The sequence below is a fragment of the Eptesicus fuscus genome, chromosome 10 (assembly GCF_027574615.1).
Source record: "Eptesicus fuscus isolate TK198812 chromosome 10, DD_ASM_mEF_20220401, whole genome shotgun sequence".
Classification (NCBI taxonomy): Eukaryota; Metazoa; Chordata; class Mammalia; order Chiroptera; family Vespertilionidae; genus Eptesicus; species Eptesicus fuscus.
In genome coordinates, this window is record NC_072482.1 from 5,378,290 (window position 1) to 5,399,693 (window position 21,404).

General features: G+C 52.3%; 1 protein-coding gene across 2 annotated transcripts; it reads right to left on the reverse strand.

Moving 5' to 3' along the window:
- Positions 1–854: 854 nt before the first annotated feature.
- TCP11 (t-complex 11) lies at positions 855–18,950 on the reverse strand. Of its 2 annotated transcripts, XM_054722553.1 has the most exons (10): positions 18,865–18,945; positions 18,432–18,569; positions 14,019–14,115; positions 9,199–9,319; positions 4,476–4,696; positions 3,472–3,608; positions 3,046–3,254; positions 2,786–2,967; positions 1,966–2,129; positions 855–1,277 (listed from the first exon to the last, which is right to left on the reverse strand). In XM_054722553.1, exons 2-10 carry the CDS (start codon positions 18,553–18,555, stop codon positions 1,045–1,047), a joined length of 1,488 nt encoding a protein of 495 aa, XP_054578528.1. In that variant the 5' UTR covers positions 18,556–18,569; positions 18,865–18,945; the 3' UTR covers positions 855–1,044. The 2 variants fall into 2 exon arrangements, with proteins under 2 accessions (XP_054578528.1, XP_054578529.1); XM_054722554.1 differs by lacking the exon at positions 14,019–14,115 and having other exon boundaries at positions 18,865–18,950.
- Between the last annotated feature and the right edge of the window lie 2,454 nt (positions 18,951–21,404).

Sequence of the window (21,404 nt, forward strand, 5' to 3'; positions counted from 1 at the left end):
CTGGACTAATGGAACTCAATCCCCGTCAGTTCTCCCTGGAGGAAGTATAACCAGCTCCCTCCATCTCCAGAAATGTGAGAACCTTGTTTCTCCTTACCCTACCTGGAGAGCACATACGTGGATTCCACTTTCTCTTGCACATTACAAAAGGGGTAAGGGCCAAATCTGAATGGAGCACTCTCAGCTCCGCCCTACTAGGTTGCGCTGGTCTGCAGGCACCTGAGAACGACGGCTGACCTCCACGAGCCAGGCCTTTCCTAGCCCCTCTCACTTGTGTTGCCAACAGGAGCTCAGAGCCCAAACCTCTGCAGGCCCAGCACGTAGTCAGGAAGCGCTCTCAGCTTAGAGACGGGGGCAGGAGGCTCGCTCAGCTAGAGGACAGGGCCAAGGAAAACAGCCTGACCAGGTCCCTGGCCTCACTGTCCAAGCCTGAACTCTGACACTCAAGACACCATGAGCTCTGACACCTGTCACCAGTGTGCCTGCAGCGGCCAGCACCCACTTTACCCAGGCTGCACCGGGCTCCAGACCCCTCCCAGGAGAGGAAGCGGAAGCGAAGCTCTCTTTATTGACCTCGCGTTGCACCACTGGAAACCTTTAGGGAATGAGGTCCCGGAGCCAGGTTCCTAAGGACTCCTTACAGCCACGCCCAATCCTGAGCTGAAGTGCACAAAACATTTCTAACTTCCGCAGGAGCCCTTATACTCACATAGTGGTCATTCCACAGGGCTCTGAGCCCTCAGACAAAACCGGCTAGCGCCTGGTGCCTTGGCTCCCAGCTCGGCTGTTGGCTTCGTAGCTCGCTGGGGGCCGAGGGCACAGGTTCTGGCCGTGGCTGCACAGAGAGAGCGTTTGCTTGCAGTTCACAGGTTTATTAGTGAACGCGTTGGGGCCGGTGGTGTTTACATGTGTGATCACTACAGCGTTGGTACTGGCTGCAGGAGGGAGGGAGGGAGGCTGCTGCTGGGCTGGTCGCTGTGATGTCACCCAGGAAAATGATGGGCTTCTCTCCTGGATCAAGGCGCCAGGCTCGGGGCTGGTCCGTCAGAGGGACTCCACTCCTGCTTGCGGGGCCTGGCCCGGCGGGATGAGGGTTTTCAGGATCTCCGTGTAGTAGGGGCCGAACACCTGCTGATTGTGGTGCGTTAGGTTGACAAACCTCTGGCCCAGTTCTGCCAGCTCTGCCTCAATGAGAGTGAGGCCTCCGGGGAGGTCCAGCAGAGAGCGCTGCACACCGAGAACCAAGCAGCATTTGAGAAACAGGTGGATCCGCTGATCTGTGAGCAGGAAAGACAGTGAGAAGGGAAGCGGCAGGCGACGCTCAGGGAGAAACGGCCCTGCACTCATCCAAGCTCGAAGTTAACCTCACCAGACACGGAAATCTGTTTTGTTTTGGGGGGAGCGGGGGGGGGGGGGCTGCTATCAAGCCCTCAAGGGCAACGCAAGGATTGGCAATCAGTGGCTAGTACGTTTTTGACCATTCCAAAGCTTATACCCACCAGAAGGTCCTGATGAGGACATGACACACAGGAGGCGCTCAGGCTGAGCCCTTGGACGGCTGAGGTTACCAAGCTCAGAGCCTCCATTCCCACGTGGGAGGGTGGGGGCGGGAGTCCCTGCCAGGGGAGCGGCCGCCAGCCTAGCCAGCAGCGTTGCCTGTGGTGGGGCGAACGTCACGTGACTAAGACTGCAGTCAGAAATGGCCAAGAAGGCCAGGGATGGCCTAACAGGCTGGTTGGCGTGTGCCACACCTGGAAGTCATGAATTCCTGGTGCAGATCTTCCTTAGAGCCAGAGTCCATCTTTAAACTAAAAAAGATATATTTTTCAGCCCAACATTTTGAAAAACTAAAGCCTGAACCGTGACCTGCCCAGAGATCATGCCTTTTACTGGTAGGTGGCTCAGTGGCCGACTTCCAGGGGGAGTCTCCCTCCGCCACACGGCCTCCCCACCCAGGGCGCTCACCGACGACGCTGCGGACACAGTTCTGCGCGTGGGCGATGTCCTGGAGCTGTCCCACCAGAGAGGCCGTGCTGTCGCTGCTCAGAGCCGCGAGGCCCATGTTCTTGAGGCTTTGCTGGATCTCCTGAGACACCTGCTCACTCACAGTCAGCATGGCCTCCTCGGGCCTAGAGCACGAGGGAGAGGAGGCTGGGACCCACGCTGGCCTGGCATCGGCCGGAGCCCTTGAGGGGGACTCCCAGACCTCCTCCTGCCTTCACCAGCCTGGCAGCAGCCCAGCCAATGGGTGGGTTCAGTGTCTCGCTCTTATCTCAACACATCGACTGTTCTCTACATACAGCACCACGTTCTGCTTCTCAGGGAACAAGATAAACTAAAACCGACTCCAACAAGCGTGGGCTCGGCCATGGATCACCTCGGCACCCTCAGCCCCCGGCACTCGTGTCTGTGTGCACCGAGGTGCATTGTAAGACTTTTAGGACATTTCCCAGGGCCGTCCTGCTCTCACTGGCGACAGTGACCACCCGCCGGCGAGAGGGCCTGCAGGCGATGCTGCCTGATCCCGCCTGCCGCCCACTAAGCCCAGCCCGCCAGCCTCCGCCCAGCGCCTCCTTTGCAGCAAAGCGGGTGAACCCCTCCACGCTAACCAGCCCCCGCGCCACTCCCCTTGGAGGACAGTTCTCAGTTCTGTGTGTCTTTGTCACAAGCCTCAAGACCAGCTACAGAGAGACCCCAACGACCTTGGCCATGGGCCTCACTGTGGCCGTACCCGCCTGTGTCCTCGGACGTGTCACCTCTAAAGACAAAGGTCCGTGCAGCTCACCTGGAATCAAACTGCTCGGTGAGGGCGTGGGTGGTGCGCTTCAGCTTGTCCACGAACTGCGGGGAGCCGAACAGGACGCTGCCGGAGGAGCTGCTGGCCACCAGCAGGACGGAGGCCAGGACGGTGAGGCGGCGCAGCTGCGCCTCCAGCTCCCGCAGCCGGGCCCGGTCCGCCAGCAGCGTCTGGGGACGCGGGACAGGCCGTGAGGCGGAGGCCTGCCCGGGGCCCGCCACAGCCGCGGGGCGCCCCCACAGGCCTACCTCAGGGAACTCCTGGTCGTCAGGGTCCCAGAGAAGAAGGTTCAGGAAGGCCTGGGACAGCACCATGGCGGGGCTGAGGGGCTCGGGCCCGGAGGCTGCCTCGCCGGGAGAGGGGCCGGCCGCGCTGGAGGCGGGAGCGTCGGGGCCGGGGGCCGGCCTCAGGTCTGCGGCCGCGCGGCTCAGCCACTTGGTGGTGTGGTCCAGGAGGCCTGGGGCGGGGCGGCAGCCTCAGCGGGAGGTTCCGCTCCGGGTTCCCCGGCCTGGAGCGAATGCTGATGGGGTGCCTTTCTGTCTTAGATGACTGCCCCCACCCCACCCCACCCCACACACTGAGGAAGACACTCCGGCTCCTAGAAGGAGGCAGAGTGCTCGCTGGCCTCCTAGGCAGCCGAGGCCGCTCCCGCCCGCCTGCCCGCCCGCCCGCACCCGGCTGCCTGCTGAGGCGCTCCTGGAACTGCGCCCGCTCGCGCTGGATGGAGTGCTCGCGCAGGGGGGGCTGGCGGCTCTGCAGCGTGTAGTTCCTCATGTCCATCTTCATCAGGCCCAGAACCTGGAAGATCCCCCTGACAGACAGAACAGCGTGCTCATGCTCCCAGAGGGTCTCCGGGAGAGGGGAGGCGCTGACTCCCGGCGCTCAGGTCAGGGGGCTCTAAACTGACAGCCCTGCCCCCTCCTTTACAAAGATGACACGGGAGCCAGGCCCCAGGCCCAGGGCGAGGGGTGTCTGCACCTCGAAGCCTCTGAGCCAGACCTGCTTCCACAGTCACTCTGCTGTCTCCTAAAAGGGGCGTCGGTGGAAGACCACACCAGACACTAACCGTTCTCTCTGGGAAGGGGGGCTATAGGTGATGCGATTTCTGCGCCAATTACTTTATTTTATTGATTTGAGAGAGAGAGAGAGAGAGAGAGAGAGGAAGGGATGGGGAGAGAGACAGAGAGAGAGACAGAGAGAGAGACTTATTGTTCCATTTATTTATGCATCACTGGTTGATTCTTGTATGTGCCCTTACCAGGGATCGAACCCACAACCTTGGAGTATTGGGACAACATTCTAACCAACTGAGCTACCTGGCCAGGGCTTTGGGTCTACTATTTTTTTTTTTTTTCATTTTCTGGAGCTATGAAATGGGGTAACCCCTCACCTCTGCCCCTCATACTGTGAACTGCAACAAGAAAACTTGGGAAAGCAATGTTTGAACTCCTTGGAAGAAAAGACTGCATACAGGAATGTTGCATTGTAGGATGCTATACAGGCCCAGCCCATCTGAGGATACCCAGAGGGCCCTGCGAGGCCATCTTTGGGAAAGGAAAGCTCATAGGCCAGAGAGAAGGACTCAGGATGGGGTTCATAGGGAAGACAGCCGAGACGGGGCGGCCACTCGCGGTGAGGCCCGGGGCGGCAGGTTCCGGGGACAGTGGCCAGGCTTCACCTCAGTAGCAGAGCGGAGTCTGTGATGCCGTCTAGCTTCTGCACGGCCGCGTCCCGAACCGGCGCGCACAGCAGGGTCATCATGCTGAGGATGCACTTGGAGAGACGGAAAACGTTCAGGTCCCCGCGCGCCGCTTCCTGCTGCAGCAGGTCGGCGGCCAGAGCTTCCTCGACCTCATTTCTTAGGCGGCTCTGGCGTGGCAACAGCAGCGACAGCAAGATCTGCCCAGGAAGAAAGCCCAGGAGGCTGCTCTCTGCTCAGAGCCCCACTTTCCTCACGGAAACCCCATTAGCCACACACATCCCAGCCAGTGTCTGCTGTTTAGAGAGAGAGGGAGAACTTCGCTCTCTCTCAAGGGAATCAAACCTAAAACCTGGGTATGTGCCCTGACTGGGTATCGAACCTGTCATCTTTCGGCCTACAGAATGGGACGGCACTCCAACCAACCAAGCCACACCAGCCAGGGCCCAGCCTGTGTCTTTTAAGGATCAAGAAGTCAGGTCCCCGCCCCTGGGTCTGGGTGAGGTCACGCGCCCCTGGGTCTGGGTGTAGCTGAATCCCGGGTCCAGGTGAGGCCATGCGCCCCTGGATCCAGGTGAGGCTGGGTCCTGGGTCCGGGTGAGGCTGCGCCCCTGGGTCCGGGAGAGGCCAAGCGCCCCTGGGTCCGGGTGAGGCCATGCGCCCCTGGGTCTGGGTGAGGCCACACGCCCCGGGGCCTGGGTGATGCTGGGTCCCAGGTCCGGGTGAGGCCGCGCGCCCCTGAGTCCGGATGAAGCCGCGCCCCTGCGTCTGGGCGAGACCAAACCAGAGGGAGTCTGACCTCCGTTACCACCATTTGTCCACCATCCAGAGCTGAAAAGTCAGTGCCAACATGTACACATAAGGAACTGGTGGACATTGAAATTGGGTCTCAAAAGAACTGTTGGTCCAGAAAGAAACTCACTACAGACTGATTCATTTGCCTGTCAGCATAACTATTATTGCTCGTCTCACATTCGGTTCTTATTAGTATATTTCTAGTGACACATGATCTCACTCATCTAGGGGAAATGATGAACAACATAGACTGAGGAACAAGAACAGACCCAGAAACAAGGAGGCATCGATCGGACTATCTGGCCTCAGAGGGAGGATAGAGGAGGGTGGGGGGAGGGGGGAGAGATCAACCAAAGGACTTGTGTGCATGCATACGAGCCTAACCAATGGTTAAGGACAACAGGGGGGTGGGGGCATCTGTGGAGAGGGGTTGGGGATGGGAATGGGGGGATGAGGACAAATATGTGACACCTTAATCAATAAAGAAATTTAAAAAGAAGAAAAAAAAAAGTCAGGTCCCTAAATTTCCTAATGTTTATCTTTGTTTAAGGACCAATAATAGGCCATGGCTTTAGGGCAGTGGTCGGCAAACTGCAGCTCACAAGCCACATGCGGCTCTTTGGCCCCTTGAGTGTGGCTCTTCCACAAAATACCACGTGCGGGCGCGCACATACAGTGCGATTGAAACTTCGTGGCCCATGCGTAGAAGTCAGTTTTCAGCTCTCAAAAGAAATTTCAATCGTTGTACTGTTGATATTTGGCTCTGTTGACTAATGAGTTTGCCGACCACTGCTTTAGGGGATCAATTACAGCAATAAGATGTCATTCTCTAGGCAGAATGAGATAAAGAGAGAAGCAAAATCAAGGTGTGTGATTAAAAGAAACTCAGGGTGCAACGAATATAAAATACACACCACGCGGCGACGAGGTACTCTTCATTTTAAAAAGCAGGCGTGTTTGAGATTTACTTCAAAGAGCGAGGAGAAACTAGGCAAAGGAACTGTTAGGTGTCACCAGAAATAGTGTATTAACCTGAAAACATAAGTTCCCTGTGAGCAGCCTCTGCCTCATCTCCATGCCTCTGCAGCAGACAGAACACAGTGGGGTCGAGGGATGGGGTTCAATGGACGTTCGGTTAATTGAATGGAATACCGTGTTGTCATAACAAGATCCCCTCTGCTCGGCTTCTTTGTGAGCATCGACATGGAAGCTGCTCTGTGCTCTGTGCTTCACGGTGAACTATGCCAGTTCCCCCTGGAGCCCTCAGCTCCAAGTCTGCCCTCAGCGCCTCCTCTGTGACAGCGAGAGGAAGAGGTCCCTCTGGTCCGTGTGCTCCCCGGGCAAGCCCTGGCATGCAGCTTCTCTTTGTTCAAACTACCGTCTTGTTTCTTCATCCTGATTAGATGCTGACTGATACAAGATTGGCACAAGAGAAGTTCTAACTGAAATGGCTTAGTCCATGGGCTCTCATGAGCAGCAAGTAGCAAGTATTTCACGTTTTAGATGCCTTAGAATGGGGGGGGGGGGGGAGAACGTCCGGCCCGTGGGTCATAGAAGGCCCGAGAAATCATTTGGTCTGGCCCTGCCAAGGCCTTAGGGGTGAGTGAATTAAATGTTTGACCAAGTGCAGCAGGCTAATTTTTAAGTGGATACTTCTGTATGGGCAGGAAAAATGCTCCCCACCCCTGCCTTAGGCAGGCTAGTCCCCCCATCATGCAGCTGCTGCCGGCCCGGTGAAGCTGGCAGAGCTCCAGAGGTGTGCACCTGGCCAGCCAAGTCCTCCCAGGTGAACGGCCAGCGGGGTGCCTCACGGTACCACCGTGAAAAAGAGGCGCAGCCCTTGCAGGCCTTTGCGTCAAGGCAGCATATAGCACCTCAGGGTTTTGTGGATGAAAAGGGGGCTCTGGCGTCAATCTGGTGCATCATGTGACTCATCATACATTCCTAGCTGGCACATAACTTCTTTAGTAAAAGGTTCATCTTCACCTCAAGCAAGCCCTGTCCATTGTTCTTGTCCACTGTTCGTTCCAAATGTATAAAAGACACTGCAAAACTGTCCTTTGGAGCATTTGAGATCTTGCTTCCTGGCATGTTGTCAATTTGGCTCAAATAAACTCAAATTCTTATAATAAAAACAACAACTCTCTACACTTCTGATTCAACACCCATTTTGAGTCTCTCATAAGTTTGTCAAGTGGGAACCAGAGCCCGAGGAGGCTCCACGGCAAGTCCAGGCAGCCGTACCAGCCCCTCTACCACTCGGCCTCCCCGTCCAGCAGGGCCGTGATCCTTGAAGTGTCCTGGGGGCAGCACAGCACAGATCTCCAGGGGTTTGGAGCACAGCATGCCTTTAGAGAAATGGTTGCTGGCTGGCTCCTGGGCCTTGTCAGAAAGTAAGCCCTCACCATCGGACATCGGGTGGCCATGGGGGCTGCGCTCCTCATGAGGAACTCGGTGTTGTCCGACCTGCCCAGCGGTGAGATTGGGTGATTGGGGAATTCAGATGTGTGGAGGCCTGCGTATGGAAGCTGAGCAGCCAAAGGAGTGAAATGTGACATTCATCAATTTATTGTCTCTCAGCCTTAACTCCATCCTTGTTTTCTCTGCTCTGAAAAACTGAAGTTCTTTAAATATTTTTTCTTTACTAGATGGTAAACTTTAAGCATCATCTGTAGAGGGCACTATTAATTGGTTTCTGTGCAGCATAACAAATTACCATACACTCTGAAGCTTAATTAAGCATATACAGCCTGGTCGGTATGGCTCAGTGGTTGACCCATGAACCAGGATGTCATAGTTCGATTCCCGGTTGTGGGCTCAATCCTCAGTAGGGGGCGTGCAGGAGACAGATGATCAGTGATTCTCTTTCATCATTGATGTTTCTATCTCTCTCTTCCTCTCCCTTTCTCTCTAAAATTAATGAAAACAGATTTTTTTTAAAAAAAGAAAAAGAAAGCACATACATTTGTTGTCTCACAGCATCTGTGGGTCAGGGGTCCAGGCACAGTTTATTTAACTGGGTCCTCTGTTCAGGGTCTCACCAGGCTATAATAAGGTGTCAGCTGGGCTCATTCAAATTGTGGCTGAATTCACTTCCTTACAGCTGTAACCTGAAGGGCCCCAGCTTCTTCCTGGCTGCTGGCTGGATGCTGGTCCTGAGGCCACCTGCATCTCCCTGCCACGTGGCCTCTCCATAGGCACCTGTTTCTTCTTCAAGGCCAGCAGGAGCATCTCCGTCTGCTGAGACAGTCTTCCATAGTGAGGTGTGACATCCCACCACCTTTGCCATATTCCATTGGTTATAGGTAAGTTACAGATCTCGTCCACATCAAGGAGACAGGACTATTTAAGGATGTGGATCTGGGGGGGAGGGGGGGCAGGTCACTTTAGGGTGTGCCCATCACATACTAGAAAGACAATGCAAAAGCCGAGAGCCTTTCTCTCTGAGTAGACTGCTCACTTGGCAGCTCCTGCAGGTGGTATGGCTTTGCCAGCACCTGGCTCCCATGGCCTGAGTGGCGTCTCCTAGGCGGGCTCCTGCAGTGCACAGTGCTCAGCAGCACACACAGGCCAGCAACTTCCCGGCATAGCTCCGCGCCCCCAAGTGGATCCTTGGTGTTCTATGTCAGCCTCGGGGTGTGGTGGGTTCGCCTTAGATCTGATTTTCCAGTATTCCTTAGTGTTCCCCTTGCTTCTTAACTAGCCCAAAGCCCTCATCTCTGCAATGCCCTGTGATAATTTTTAAATTAAAACTCCTTGTTGAAATGACTGTGCGATCTCTGTCTACAGGTTTAGATTCTGACTGACTCATGGGCCAAGCTCAGTTAGAGTTTGCTAGCCACTGACATGTGAATGAGCTGGGATGCCTGGGAACTTTACACCTACAAGCAGAAGGTTGGTGACTCACCTCTTTAATTTCTTTCAGAAGTTCAAGAGCACAGCTGAAGTCTGGGGGCGTAGCTGATAGCTGCTCTTTAAGGTGATCCCAAAAGGCATCATGCATTGTCTCCTTGGCCTGGTCTTCCAAACTGTAAAGGGGTTAAATAGACAAATTACTTTCTCTGTCCAAAAACTGTCATAAGTTCTTGTCTCCTAAGCCCCACACAGACAGTGTTTGCTTCGATAAAAGATCGTTATACTGACAGGGGAAGGCCAAGAACTGTGTGTGGCTAGCAGCAGAGTTGAAGAGCGGGGGTCAGATGTGGATGTTAAGGGCCCGGTGATCCATAGCCGCCCTCCCTCTGCAGCAGGAAGAGCCCCGAGCAGAGGCCAGGTAGGGCTTTGGCCCTGATTTTGCATCTGGCCTAGATAACATGGGGCTTGGATTCTATTTGTGTATACACAGCGATGCACTAAAGAGTCTTTCATTGTCCTCTGGCCCCTCTTTGACTGCACATGGACTGAAATAACCACAGATATTTCCAAAACGGAATTCACTATCTTCCTCCTCCAGACCTGTTCCTCCTCTACCCCGGGCTCAGTGCCACTACCAGGTAGCCAGTCACGGCAGCCAGAAAGATCGGTCCTTTTTACCCTTCAAAAAATAGAAGCAAAGGCAATTCCATTTAGAAAGAATTGTGTTTTCAACAAATAGTGCTGGGACAACTGGACACCCACATGCAAAAATATGAATCAGACACAGACCTTCTACCTTCCACAAATGGCTCACAGACTGAACGTAAAACTGTCAAATTTAGAGAAGATAACTAGGAGAAAACCTAGGTGACCTTGGGCTTTGCTATGACTTTCAGATACAACACCAAAAGCAAGATCCAAAAAAGAAAAAATTGGTAAGTTGCACTTCATTAAAATTAAGAACTTCTGCTCTCTGAGAGACACTGTTATGAGAATTAAAAGACAAGCCACAGACAGTCTTTACTAAGCACACATCTGATAAAGGATTGTTTTCCAAAATATACAATGAACTCTTAAAACTCAACAATAAGAAAACAAACAGCCGAAACCGGTTTGGCTCAGTGGATAGAGCGTCGGCCTGCGGACTCAAGGGTCCCGGGTTCGATTCCGGTCAAGGGCATGTACCTTGGTTGCGGGCACATCCCTAGTAGGGAGTGTGCAAGAGGCAGCTGATGGATGTTTCTCTCTCATCGATGTTTCTAACTCTCTGTCCCTCTCCCTTCCTCTCTGTAAAAAATCAATAAAATATATTTTAAAAAAGAAAAGAAAACAACCCAATTCTGAAATGGGAAAAGATCTGAACCGACACCTCACTAAAGAAGATCTACAGATGGCCAATAAGCCTATGACCATACAGATGGTCAGCAGCATATGTCATCAGGGAATGCAAGTTAAAATAAAGATGGGGTACCGGTACACACCCATCAGGAAGCCCCAAATCCAGAGCACTGGAGCAGCAGGAGCTCCAGTCACTGCTGGTGGGGCTGAAACGGTGCCGCCAGTCTGGAAGACAATGTGGCAGTTTCTACCAAACCGAGCACACCCTTGCCATACAATCCAGGCATCAAGTGAGCTGAAAACTGTGTCCACACAAAAACCTGCAATGGAGGTCGACAGAGCTTTATTCATAATCGCCTAAGCTTGGAAGCAACCACGATGCCATTCTGTAGGTGAGTGGGTAAATGGAAGGTTATTCATTGCTGAAGAGGGATGAGCTCTCAAGACCCCCAAAGACACAGAGGGGCCTTATATGCGCACTGCTGAGTGAAAGAAGCCAATCTGAAAAGGCCACCTACTGGAGGCGTCCAAATACAGGACCTCTGGAAGCCTATGGAGACAGCATACAGACCGCTGGTTGCCAAGGATTTGGGGGAAGTGGGGGTGTGGGGAGAGGAGAGGAAGGATGAAGAGGTGGAGCTCAGTGGATTTTTAGGGCAGTGAGATTACTATGTATGATACAGTACTAGTGGATACACGTCATTATACATTTTCAAAACCCATAGTATATATATATCTCAAAAAGTGAACCCCAACATAAAGTATGGACTTGAGTTAATGTGTTGATACTGGACTGTCCATTGTAACAAATGCGCCACACTAATAAAGATGTAAATAATAGGGGAGTAGGTGGGAACTCTCCGTAATTTCTGATAATTTTTCTGTAGAAATAAAACTGCTCTAAAATATCCTATATAATAAAGAGCTAATATGCTAATTAGACTGAACAGAATGACCGTCCAGACAACCTTCCGGGTGAAGCCGGGGCTGTGAAGGCCAAGGCAGTTGGGGCAGTGAGGGCTGAGCCCCTTGCATGAATTTCATGCATTGGGCCTCTAGTTAAAAGAACAGAAATGACAGGAATAAATTTTCCTCTGAATGTTTACTTAAATGATGTCTTTGTGCTACAGAGTTAAACTATAATAAAAAAGAACTATTTGAAAATTCTGAGGCTGAACCTCGTCATTTCCAAATAGGTACTGGTTGTCTTGAATTAAACATCTGCCCTTTAAAAAAGTACAGCAGAAATACACGCTCCCTGTAAAAAGGGAAAAAGGCAGCACAAAGATGAACAGACAAGTCCAAGTCCTCTCCCTGCACACAAATCTTAGCCATCAGAGGTAACCAGCTATCACCTGTCCCCCGGTCCAGTGCGCGCTGGAACTGTGCTAAGCTCTTTCCTCTTCATCTTATTTATTCAATCCATCTCTGAGTCCAGGCATTTTGCTTCTTGAATGTCTCTGGAGTTCATCCCTGCCTACCATCATCTCTTACTTGGACCACCGGCATAGTCTATTCACTGATCCTCCTGCCTTCTGTCTTGTCTCTTTTTAATCTGTTCTCCATCAGTTCCTTCTAAAACCAGTGACTTTCCTAAAATGCAATTCTGATCATGATGCCATGCTCATTTAAAGCCCTTTAAGGGCTTCCCATCACCAGCAGCATAAATGGCTTATATTGCATGACCCTCCTGATACTGCTCTGCCTGCCTTTCCCATTTACCTCTCCTGGGTCCTAATGCCTGTGTGCAACCATACCAAGCCCTTGAAAAGCACAGAGCACCTTCTACCACCACTCTGTGCCTCCAACGTGTTGCTTCCTGTACCTGGAGCAGTCTTTCCCACCGACAGCACCTATTCGTCCTCGAAGACTCAACTGGAGTCTTCGTAGGCAAAATCTCCCTCCAGGGCACACCTCTCTGATCCTCCTGGAGCAGCTGATTGCGCATTAGCTCTATACACACACTTATCCGTCCTTTTCTCTTATCAGCCGTCTCCCCTACGAAAACTTCTTGGCAGCAAAGGCAGTGCCTGGCTCACCTACAGCTACAGCTCTAGTTGTATCTCGCCCCAGCGCTCAGCATTCTGCCCGCCACATAGTACGGACTCAACAATGTCTGATGAATGATGCCCAAACATGGGATTTCTTTAGGAACCCACAGCATCGTATGCACCCACAGTAAAGCCAATTGCCAATAATGAGTCACCTCAAACTGCTCCCCTGCACACGTCCCCCTCCGGTTTCCTCTGCCTGTGCCGGCCCGCTTCTTGACCACAACCCCGAGCAAACCTCCGCTCCCCTGTTCCATTTCCCTCCCCTCCTGCCACATCTAAGTGGCCAGAGAGGTGGTAGGTCTGGATTTGGGTGAAAACCTGTCCCAGAGGAGCTGTGCTTGGCATGGACCCCTGCTGGCATCGGGCAGGGGCAAGTCAGAGCATGAAGACCAGGGCAGCAGCTTGGGACAGAGAAGGGCCCCTTAGTGACAGATTCCTGGAGTTGTGAACGCAAACGCATTTAAGGGAGCCGACCAACCTCTGCCATGAGTCACCTGGTTATTGGTGGGAATCAGAACTGTTTAAATATAAAATCTGACCGTGAGTTTACCCACTTAACTGCCAACGAGCAGCAGAGCCCTTCGCTTCATACTTAGTGAGTGCTTCTTACTTACTGCAATGTCAACAGAACTAGGCGGACTCAAAATAAAGCTGGATGGGGAGGAGTATTATTATCAACAGGATTATGAACCTAATTCACAAATTAAGCTGATTATGAAGCCAGGAAAACAGCTGGAAATGCCATCATTAGAAAATTAACCTTTTTATCTGTGCCTTTTCGTCTGTTCTCACTCAAAAGAGGAACTGATAGGAGCTAGTGTAGGCAGCTGATAAAATGACCCCAAAGATCTGCATTTCCTGGGATTCACATCGTGGTGTAATCTCTTTCCCTAGAGTGTGGGCTGGGTTTAGGGACTCCTTTCTAGGGAACAGAAGTAGCAGAGCAGGTGGTTCTGTCCTGGGCAGCGACTCCCACTCTCCTTCTCCTAGTGAGGGAAGCCAGCTGCCCTGTGGGGAGGTCCAGGTGGCGAGGGGCTGAGGGAGGCTCCCGCCAGCAGGCAACAGACTGACGGCACAGTTAAACCATGCCCAGGCTCCGACGCACAGAAGCTGTGAGATAGTGAGCATTGTTTTCGCCCCAGCGATGGACAGCGATGCCAGGCTGCTTCCTCCGTAACTGTCGGAGAAGATCTGAAATCCACCTATTTCTATTGAATTATTAACTGGGTCCCAGAGTGAACAGCCGACAATACTAGTAATTGCTTTCGTTTACTCACTGGTTCAACAAAATTTGCTTCTTGACCCCCTGATACCACCAGTTATGACTGATCACTCTTCTGTTTCATTGTTGAGACCTCTTAAGGCTAATACCCAATGACTGATTGCATCATTAAATAAGAATGCTGCCGTCTGGCCAGCAGGCACAGTGCTAAACACCTGCCCCAGGACTAATAAGAAGGGAAATGAGAGGAGCCTGTACCTGCTTGGAGGTAAAACCTTCTCTTCCCTGTGGGAATCATGATCCATCCCAATCCCGCGGCTCAGCTCGGGCACATCGTTAACTGACTCTGTCAGACCTGTGGCGGAGAGAACTCGTGGTGGGCAACGGGGCACCCACACAAGTCTGGGTGTCTGGTTATTCACTCACTAGACTGAGTAGGCCCCACGTTTGGATTTGAACTGATCTTACACAAACTCGTTCAACCGTTCTAGTCTTTTATGTTTTCTGAACCCCAGGCCCATGGGGGTGAGGGAGGACCCAAAAAGTTATTTTATAAAAAACAGAAAGTGAAATTGATTAAAACCTTTCTCTTACAAAGTAACAATTAAATGGTAAAGAAACAATTTATTTGCAAAAGTAAACATTAAGATAAACGTGTATTATGATTCCACACTTCTCTTCCTGCCTCTGATAAAGTTAAATTCTCCACACGGATGGTACTCAAGGGCCCACGTCACCTGGCCTTCTAAAGCAGTAGCTCCCACATTTTAGATGTCACAGACTAACAAAATTTCCAAAAAGATTTTGACAACTGGCCAGCTTTTTGTTTAGCCATCTATGCCCAGAGAAACAAGCAAATTCGCAAATAAAACTCCACTCTGCCACCACCAGAACCTTCATCTACAGACATAAGCCCAGGGTAGCTTCCAGAAGAACAGCCAGGGAATCCTGTCGGAGTAAAGAGCAGTCCTTTAAGTGGGATCAACTTAGCTTTAGGAGAAACTCAACACAGTAGCTTTATTTCGTTTTACTAAATATTGCTAAGCATTTTGCCACAAACCAGCACTAGTGTTTGGGAACCACTGTTGTAAGTTGTTAGTAAAGACCCAGCCAGTAGATTCTCATGAAATAGGCATATATGGTAGTTACACTGGTTACTTGGCATCTAAAACAAAGTTGCACACAATAAATCATTTTTCTCACTCTCTTTCAATGAAGCGTCATTTGTTCACAGGAAAGTATTTGGCTCCTAGACGTGCAGGGGATACTGATGAACTGACTGGCCATGACTTGGTAATTGTTGAAGCTGGTGATGATGAAATGGGGATTCATTATTCTAGCCTCTCTACTTAAGTAAATGTTTTGAGTTTTCCATTTATAAAAAGATGTAATGGCCCTAGCCGGTTTGGTTCAGTGGATAGAGCATCGGCCTGCAGACTAAAGGGTCCCAGGTTCGATTCCGGTCAGGGCACATGTCCAGGTTGTAGGCTTGATCCCTAAGAGGGGGCATGCAAGAGGCAGCTAATCAATGATTCTCTCATCATTGATGTTTCTATCTCCTTCTCCCTCTCCCTTCCTCTCTGAGATCAATAAAAATATATTAAAAAAAAAAAGATTTCATGATGCAAAAAGTAAACAGTTATTATAGAAGTTACATAGGCAAATGCCTTTGTTCTTAGAAGATACATGATGAAGTTTTTAGAGGTACATGACTTATTTTCCATGAGAAAAAATATAGAGAGCACGCACATACCATGTGGCAGAAATGTTAACAGTGTGGGCATTCACTATGTTCTAACTTTTCAACAAATTTAAAATATTTCAAAGTGAAAAGTTAAGGGGTGCATATATTCTTTCTGATTGGTGATTCAGGTTTCTTAGGATATATTCCTAGAAGTGGGATCACTGGGTCAAATGGGAGTTCCATTTTTAATTTTTTGAGGAAATTCCATACTGTTTTCCATAATGGCTGCACCAGTCTGCATTCCCACCAGCAGTGAACTAGGTAGGGTTCCCTTTCTCCACATCCTCGCCAGCACTTGTCATTTGTTGATTTGTTGATGGTAGCCATTCTGACAGGTGTGAGGTGATACCTCATTGTCATTTTAATTTGCATCTCTTAGATGATTAGTGACTTTGAGCATTTTTTCATATGTCTCTTGGTCATCTGTATGTCCAGTTTGGAGAAGTGTCTATTTAGGTTCTTTGACCATTTTTTAATTGGATTGTTGGTCTTTCCTTTGTTAAGTTGTATGAGTTCCTTATATATTTTGGAAATTAACCCCTTATTGGATGTATCATTGGCAAATATGTTATCTCATGCAGTGGGCTCTCTTTTCACTTTGTTGATGGTTTCTTTTGCTGTTCATAGCAACACAATTTAAAATAGCTAAGATGTGGAAACAGCCCAAGTGCCCATCAGCAGATGAGTGGATAAAAAAAGCTGTGGTACATTTATTTACATAATGGAATACTATGCAGCAGTAAAAAAGAAGGAATTCTTACCATTTGCAACAGCATGGATGGACCCGGAGAGTATTATGCTAAGCAAAATAAGTCAGTCAGAAAAAGATAAATATCATGATCTCATATAGATAAGTATATATGGAATCTAATGAACAAGATAAACTGATGAACAAAATAGATCCGTAGACATAGAAGCATGGAACAGACTAACGAATTCCAGAGGGAAGGCGGTGTTGGGGTGGCTGGGGGAGAGATTAACTGGGGAACTTACATGCATATATGCATAGCCCATGGACACAGACAATAGTGCGGTGAAGGCTTGAGAAGGGCAGGTGCGTGGTGGAGGGGGTCAATGGGGAAAAACAACAACAAAGGGGACATCTGTAATACTTTACAACAATCAAGATACATATTTTTTAAAGGTGAGGGGAAAAGGTGATTGTAGAATTTACCAAAGTTCCTGCCTAGGTGAATTGAACCTTAAGTGGATAGTTGAAGTTCCCTTTGTTTTTCAGCCTCTCTGAGGTCTTCAGTCCCAGCCAAAATGGCCAAACACAGTCAACTATGTAAACTTACCAATAATTCACTAATTCAAAATGAGAAGAAAGAGGAAATCTTCAGAGACCGAGCTATAGCAGCTTATGGAAGGACTGAGGGAAATACACACAGGCACGCCTTCCAACGACAACGAATCCAAGTTCATTGCTCTGACAAGACTGGATGCTCCCTGCAGCACATGCCGTCCAACAGCCCTCAGGAAAGGGGGCTCACGGAGGAGGCAGAGGTAAAGTGCAACTAAGGCAGATGTTTTAATTCCCGACCCCAGGGACAAAGACATTTTCGAGATAATAACTAACTCAACCAAGTCCACCTAGTATATACAATTTCAAATTTATTTTTTTAAGAGGAATTTGATTATTTATTTTCCTGAGAGTTGTCTTCAACTCTGGATTCATTAAAAAAGCCACCTCAAGAACTTAAATTGCTTAAATTGTCTTTACCAAAAACCCTACTTTCACCCCACATTTCAAATCGGGGATTCCAAAGCACCCAATTTGCCGCTTTAGTGCCAGTCTCTTAACCAGCAGCGACCCCACGTGGCTACAAGAGAAACAAACGTAATTCCACTAAGTAGCAGGGCCTTGAAGTCATTTTTCCCATTTCAACCTTCAAGAATTTAACTCATGCCCTAGTGGTTTGGTTCAGTGGATAGAGCATCGGCCTGAGGACAGGGGTCCGGGTGCGATTCCCGTTAAGGGCAACGTACCTTGGTTGCAGACTTCTCCCAGCCTGGGCCCTGGACAGGGCTCGTACAGGAGGCAACCAATCGATGTGTTTCTCTCCATCGATGTTTCTGTCTTTCCCTCTCTCTTCCACTCTCCCTAAAAATCAATCCTCAGGTGAGGATTAACCAAAAAAAAAAAAAAAAAAATTAACTCATGTTGTTGGATGCGGACAGGTCTGCAGATGGGTGACTAGTGCACGCTGCAGATGGTTATAGGAGAAATGCAGGGTGGGTCCCAGGGAGATCAGACCCAGCAAAGCGACCTTGTGCTCCATCAGGACCGCCCCCAGTGTACGGGGAACGGGAGCCCAGGGCAGCATTGCTTCCGGAGATAACGAAGTACTGAGGTAACACAATTCCCGCCGGGGATCACTGGGTCCTTTAAAATCTACCCCAGGTGTCTGCCATTTTCCACCTACAAACCGAAAATACAGGAATAACAGAGATGGCTTTGAACGACTGGGCTTCAGGATGGAGCCTCAGACAGGGCGCCGCGGGCGGCTCTGTGGGGAGGGCCCAGCGAGGACCCCGCGCCTCCGCCCGCCCGGGAAGGCGCGCAGCTCTCCGGGGGCAATTCCGTGCCTCCCGGGCCCCTCCCGGGGCCTCCCCAGCCGCCCTGGCTGCGCCCTGCGAACTCCAGGCCCGGATGCTGCCCTGTCTGCGGGGCGCAGCACCGGTCACGTGGAATATTCTGTTCTCTCTCGAGAGAAAAAAAGGAGCAACCTGAACGGACTCGGCCTCCAATGTTGCCCGATTTGAATCTTCAGCCCGAGCCGCTTCCCGGCGGCTCTCCGAGGGCCTTGCGGTCCCCAGGGGCCCGGAGGTGCGGCGTGCAGGACGAGCCAAGCCAGGGGGCGGGTGGCTTCCTCCGACCTGACCCTGAGCACCCGAGGGGCGAGGGGCCCCAGGACGGCACCTACGGGGAGGCTGGTCCTCGGGGCTGCTCTTGTCCTGCCGGGTCGGCCCCGGGGCTCCGAGCCGGCGGGAGCCGCTCTCCGCACCGCTCGGGTCCTTCAGGGGCACGTTCTCCTCCACGGCCTGCATTTTGCTGATGGAACCTGGGGGGAGGGATGGCGCGCCGTTGGCGTCGGGGAAGGGGCTCCCCAACTGCCCAGGGGGTCGGAGGCCCGGCCCGCCGCGCCCCGGGGACCAACCAACCGAGGGCAGCCTCGGGGTCTCCCGGGGGCAGCCGGGGGCAGGGGCCTCGGGGCGGGGCGGGAGGTCAGAGAGGCCGGGCGTCGGAGCAGCGGGAAGGTGAGGCCGAGGGGCGGCGGCGGGGCGGACCGGGCCGTGGGGCAGGGCCACCTCCCCGCCCGCTCGCCCGGCGGCAGGGGGGGCCCCGGGCCGCCTCACCTCCTCCCGGACCCGCCGCCTCGCCTGGAGCGGCTCCGCGGCCGGCGGCCTCGAGGCTCCGCCGAAGCACCGCGGCGGCGCGGCGGGCGGGGCGCGGGCGGGCGGGGCCGAGGGCGGGGAGGCGGCCCCGCGACGCCGGGGCGGGCGCTCGTGGAGAGTCGGGGACCTGCACACAAACCGCCGCGGGTCTCCGGGGCAACAGGGCGGGGTCACGTGCCGCCCGCTGCCCGCCCGCGTGGGCACGACGCCGCCCCGGCCTCTGGGTACGGGGTCGCCGGGGCCGCCCCTGCAGAGGCCACCTGGAGCCCCGGGGGAGGCGCCCTGCTCTGCCTCTCACCCGGTTCCTCCGAGAAGCGCGGGAGCCGCGGGCACGGCCTGGGGCGAGGCCTGCTCCCCGCTCAGCTGTGCGGCCCGCCGCCCCCGGGGCCGCCCGCCTGCCGGCTCCGCACGGAATCCCGGGCCTGGCGTCGGCGACGGGCTCCCCGGCCTCTCGGGCCTGGCTCTGCCCGCTGCCCTGGAGTGACCCCGCTCCCTCCGAGGCCTGCCCTTGGCGGGAAAGAGGAAAAGGAAGGGACCGTCCCGTCCTGGGCCGCGGGCCTGACCTCTCTGGCTTGACTTCTGGCCACAGAAGCGTATTTTAAAAAATAAAGAAAGAAAACAAAAGGTGCACGTATTGCCTGTAAGAAACCGAGTTCTCTTATAACTCTTTGTCGTTAGCGTGGAATGTGGGGTTTTCTCGCACAACTTGTGCCTTTTCGAGGGAAAACTGAAGAGGCCCGAGAGCACTTCCGCTTCAGAAAGTCCCCTGGGCTCCGAGGCCGGGAGACCTGCGGCCCGGCCAGTGAAGGTCGTGGACAGAGGGCACCTCCGTGGAGGCACCGCCCCTCCCCCTCCTCCTCCTCCTCCTCCTCCTCCTCCTCCTCCTCCTCCTCCTCCTCCTCCCCTTCCCTCCCCCTCCCCCTCCCCCTGCCCGTGGTCCCTCGGAGGTCAGCTGTGAGGCAGGCTGGCTTTCCCGCACCCCCGAAGTGGGCGAATCGCGCTTGCCTTCAGCAGAGTTCGATGAAAATATGATTATTCATTTTTACATAGGCTGGGTTGTTGCTTTCTCATCAAGAAAAAAAATAAAAATAAAAAGAGAGAAAAAAAAATCCAGAATTCTGTTTGGGCATTTTTATTTGTGGGAGAAATTTTCTAGAATGAACCAGTTCTTTTCCTCCCCCTCCCTGCGGATGCCCGAGTTCATATACATGCCCTCCATTCATATACATTACACAGCCTCTTTAAGTGCACTTCTTAAATCCAAATTCTCTGGGAGAAATAGCAGAGTGGGAGCATGTGTGGGGGAGGAGGGATGGGGGAGGAGAGAGGCAGAGTTAGCGTTTTCCCAGGTCAGCCCGGGGACAGCATTTCATGATCTTTATCAGGAATATGTCAGAACTAACTAGGCAAAGTTAAAGGTTGAGGGGAATGGAAAGATGATGTGAGAGATATGCCCCCCACCCTTGGGGTGTTAGTTAATAGTAACGGGTTTTTGTTTAATGATTTACAAAATGCCTCGACATGGCCAGTCCATGTGCTGTGCACACAACCCTACTGTTCAGGAGGCAAAGTGGGTGCTATTTTGGGCCACTTCATAGATGAGCCAACTGGGGATCAGAGAGATTTCAGCAAGTTACCAACACCCACGTGGCAAGCAAGGTCTTGACTCTTGATCCTGTACTTTTAATTCGCACCAGCTCCTGCCTCTGGCGGAGAAGCTGGATAGGAAAACAGAACGACTTGTCATGGTGTAGTGAGCACCAGAGCTGGGGCCACGCCAGGGGCGCTCCTGGAGGCCAGAGGAGGGGTGGGAGGTCCCCCAGATGTTGGGATCAGTTCTACCTGCTCAAGTGCAGCCTTTACCAGGACCCTAAGCAAGACTGGGTCACTGACTTGGTCTTTGGAAATGCGTCTCCTGTTTAGCCTGGCTCCCTGTCAACCTCAGACCCTCTTTACACGCTCCTAACGGTGAAACTGGGCTTCCCACGCTCGTCCATCATTTAGAGAAAATGCCCCTCCTGGTAACTTGACACCTTTACCCTATTACAGTGCAGGGCTCTCCAAAGACCCACAGACAAGTACTCCTCAAGCAACCCAGGCGCGGACAGCGGTCAGAGCCACCGCTCACGCGGCAGGGCGCCCAAAGCTGTCCCCGCGGCCCTTTCTGTCCAGACGTCCTAAATCCACGTTTGTGGTAATACTAAGTCTGTCTGCTCTCCACACGTCTTTGAGAATTCTTCTTTCAGATGGAGGTGGTTCCTGAACTTGCTGGTACACCTCTGGGTACCGCCGTGCGCACACCCACCCCAGTTTAAGAAGAAGTGTAATCTAACTTGCAGCTAGAATTTTCCTACTTTTCAGCCAGTTCCCCACATATGTGAGCTTCCACCCAGACCCAAATGTATGACTTGTTCTCACTTGTTAAATATTATCGTCGGTACACTATCCCACCAGAGCAAAGCATACCCATACCGCAAAGCATACTGCTCACAAAGACATTC